Source organism: Phaethon lepturus, unplaced genomic scaffold, assembly GCF_000687285.1.
Source record: "Phaethon lepturus isolate BGI_N335 unplaced genomic scaffold, ASM68728v1 Scaffold48028, whole genome shotgun sequence".
NCBI lineage: Eukaryota > Metazoa > Chordata > Aves > Phaethontiformes > Phaethontidae > Phaethon > Phaethon lepturus.
Genome location: NW_010557793.1, coordinates 1 through 4,003, shown reverse-complemented (window position 1 = coordinate 4,003; position 4,003 = coordinate 1). Strand labels below are relative to the sequence as shown.

Here is a 4,003-nt window from a genome sequence, read left to right as displayed (position 1 = left end):
CAAAATTTGTAGAGCAAACAGGGTTATGCATTTGAGTAAGTTTATTATGGAGAAGGAAGCTGTTTCAAGAGGAGGTTATAAAACCCATTATGAGCCTTAAGGAGGCAGTTTGTAAAAGGCAAGGATTGTAAAACTAATTTCTAAGTTGCATTTTAGAAGTGTTTTTAGAGTATCGTTAATATCATGAAAATACAGCAAAGTACAGAGCATTAGTACTGATAAAAATAGAGTAAATACAAAATGTATTGGGAAGCGCTGCTTTAAGTTTGACTCGAGGCACCTTCTGTATCTAATATAAATATGTATTCTTTCTCATTTGAACAGAAAAGGGCTTACTGTATTTCAGACAGATTTTTTTTTCTAAAAATAAGAAAGTCAGCCTTGTGACAACCCAAATATAATTTACTTATTACTTTGCAAACTACAGTAAAATGTTCAGAAACTATACAAAGACTTTAGACAGTAAACATGTATTTAATAAAACTGTAGTTCAGTTACACTGGATCCTTGAAGAAGGAGTTCCCAGTACAACTTCATTAATCTGCTTGTATCACAGAACAGTTTATAGTTAGACATACACATCCACAACATCCAAACTCATTTGGTCCGCCACTGAATTCTTCTTCCCTTTCATCTTGCAAATGTGTATGCTTTTGCCTGCCTCTTCAGCAGGCGTTTACCTAAAAGATAAAGTAATTCCAGTATGTTTAAAGACAAGGCCTTTCTTTGTGAGATAAAATTAGGTAAGTAACAATTTAAAATTAAAAAGTTGTTTTTAATTTAGCTAAATGAGATATGCTAAAGGCTTGCAAACTTCTATTACTGAGCAGATGACACATTGCCATTATTACTCAAGAGCACTCCCCACAGCCTTTGCTGGCCTCATGCCTAGTCAGAAAGAAAAACAGTAATCAACATCCAAATTAAATAAAAAAAATCCTGGGAAGAAGCTTATCCTTTTTCTAGGGAACTGAAATACTGGTGTATGTGCTTTTTGGAATATGAACTTTTTCCTGCAAAGATTTACAGGGATTAACCACCTGCATGTGTTTTTTTTTTCTTGTAACTTTGTTATGGTAACAATGGGGAATGATTCATAAAAAAGAAGGATTGTTTACTTAACTTTTAAAGTAAATTAAACCATACTATATATACATGCAGTGTTAGATGAAAGTCCCACCAGAAAAACTAATTACTAAAACAGAATTAAAGTTCAGGCAGCTGTAAGACATTTAAAGACCATGGCTTTTTTAACAGTTTTTAATGCCTGCCTTTATAAGCAATTATGATTTTTATGCTATACTAGAATTCAAGATTTGCATAGCTGTATCACTGTAACAGGGAAAAAAGATATTTATTAATAGTCTTTTAAGAATTTAATTAATTTTCCTTCTTTTCTATTGGTAAGTTTCTAGTTTAAACAAAAAACTTCATGTGTCATATGATAATCATTAGAAATGCAAACAAAGTTTCAGTCACTATTGATCTGGACAGGACTTTAAATTAGCATCCAAAAAAGATGAGAAGTTCTAAATAATTTTTTTTATCAGCTGCATTCAGAAATCTTTGCTACACTTTGTATAGCTACTTCCATGCAATTAGAAGTAGATGCTCATCAATTCTGAGCCAAAAGGTTTTTACAACCCCTTTCCTTTTTACCCTCTTCACTGAAAGTATCTAACCACTTTGATTCTCTTCCTGTTTCAGTAACTTTTGCAAAAGGAGGACAAAATGCTCCATTCTACCTTAAGCTTCAATTACCATTGTTAAAGAAAAAAAAGTTCAAAGCAGGATACAGAAGAACTGGAATTACCTTCCTCATCCACCTCCAGCCATTGGTGGTGGACTGGGGCCTCCACCCCAGTGATTTACTCGACCCATCCTACGGCGAGGATGTGCTGGAGGCCTGATGAGAAAGCAAGGAAAACAACTTCCATTCAATTGGCATTCAACTGTTACATTAGAGATATAGTAACACTGTCTCTAAGTGATAGCAATTAGGACATTAGAAACTCTGTAAGTTGTTTGGCATTCATGTGAAAAGCTGTAAAAAAAAAAAAATCCAACACTATGTTCATGAAAATTCTCTTATGCAAACTGCTCCAATTACTCTTGTCTCACAAGAGACAAGTACAGCTAACAGGCTTTTACGTGGTCCTACAAAAAAGTTTGGCAAACCGTTAAGAACAAAGAAACACAATAACTATAGTGTTTAAAGAAATGATATCCCTATAACAAAGTGTTTTGCTTTATCTGTAGGTAATCTAATACATGAAATAGCTGATTTAATGTAAATCAAATGCTGAGTATAAGCAAGTCTAACAAAAGAATTTCAACAAAGATGCATATTGTCTATTAGGCAGGTTTGAAAAACCTGCAGTTTCAGTGACAGTTAGACTATACTGTTATTACAGCTATCCAAAGCTATGTATTGTTATCAATGAGTTGTAGACAAAATACTGCAGATAAACTACATTTTAGTCTGCTCACATGACCCAGTTCAATGCAAACCACAACTGTAATCTGAATACATTATGTCATTTTGCTAAGATAGGAAAAAAAAAAATCACTAGTGTGAATATGAAAAAAATACCCTCTTCCGTCATTGTATCCTGAATAGGAGGAAGATGTGTAGCCTCTTCTTCGCAAATCTGGTTGAATAATGCTCTGGAAACTGAAAAATAAAACAGGAGTAAGGTGAGTTGATTGCTAGATATAGTTTTGGAATTTTTGGACTGCAAGGTAAGAAATAGCCTGAAAAACAGTAAGTAGTGTTCAGGAACAAACAGGGTATCTTCTCAAGATTATTGTTGTTTATTACATCTTGGCAATTTTTCTCCTACATACTAAGATAAAATCTGAAGTAATTCCAAATTACAGTAAGGCTCAAACTATAAAAAAATCTATTTTTCTGGTAAATAAAGTGCAAGAAATGACAAAGTATCAACCTGTCACTGAAATAACAAAGGACTGTTGAATACATCAAAAGAACTTTCTGTGTCTTAACTGGCTTTAATCTGGGGCCATAACTTTGCAATTACTGCTGTGTGATTATTTTTTCATAGCCAGAATCTATTGTCACCAGTAGAAATTTTCCAAATAATATCTTAATTAGTTGATCAGCTAGCAGAGACTAGCTGTTTTAACAAAAATATAGGCTTTTTCTTTTTGCAGTATTAAAATGGAAGAAACGTTAAGAAAACTCACTTGAGCTGCCAGTAAGTTAGCACCACTTTTCATGCACTTTCCTTTTTATTAATTATATTATAGTACTTAATAACCAAAGCCACATAGTCAAAGTGAAACATTCATGTATGTTTTGGGGACATAGATGCGGAATGCTAAGAGTAAATATAACATTTTTATTGTTGTGTTACTGACAGCTGAGTAGCTTCTACCGATGACAAATCTAAAATAAAGCTCATCAAAAGAATTAATTTCTACTTACAACAGAACCACAAAATCTGCTATCGACCAGAAGAAATCTGTTATAGATGACAAACGCCAAGGAGCCCGACTCTGGTTATCCAAAACTTGTCCTGTAGCACACCAAGATACAAAACATCCAGCAATGTTTAGTATGTGACACTGTACAGTGTATTAAACAAAAACGGATCTGCTGAGCCTAGAATTTGCAAGCAGGATGGAGAAACTGGACTTCATAAGCAACGGTAGCAAGTTTCATTCCCAACACGGTATTGTCCCAGTCCTTGAAATAATCGGATCGCCACCAAACTGACACTGTGTCCAGGTAAACCTACAAAAAAAAAAACAAACCCCAGCACAGTCTCCGCCTCCCTGTACGTGGTTAAGTTGCTTCTCCGCTACGCTCCCGGCGTACGCAGAACACGCCTCGACTTTTCCCCCTCCTTAAAAACCGTTCAGAAGCACGTAAGGCTCCAATCCAGGCCGCCGGGAACCGCACGGATGTGGGGGCGATGTGGCAGCGGGCGAGACGTGCCGCTCTCTGCGGGCAGCGCGCGGGGCTGCGCCGGGCTCTCCT

General features: G+C 35.7%; 1 protein-coding gene across 1 annotated transcript; it reads right to left on the bottom strand.

Annotated features, from left to right (window-relative positions):
• Window positions 1-381: 381 nt before the first annotated feature.
• LOC104615650 (selenoprotein K) lies at window positions 382-3,539 on the bottom strand (the record flags this gene model as incomplete). Its single annotated transcript, XM_010292856.1, has 4 exons — window positions 382-680; window positions 1,814-1,906; window positions 2,594-2,674; window positions 3,449-3,539. Coding segments are annotated over 3 exons (260 nt in total), but the record flags the coding sequence as incomplete, so codon positions are not given.
• Window positions 3,540-4,003: the final 464 nt, after the last annotated feature.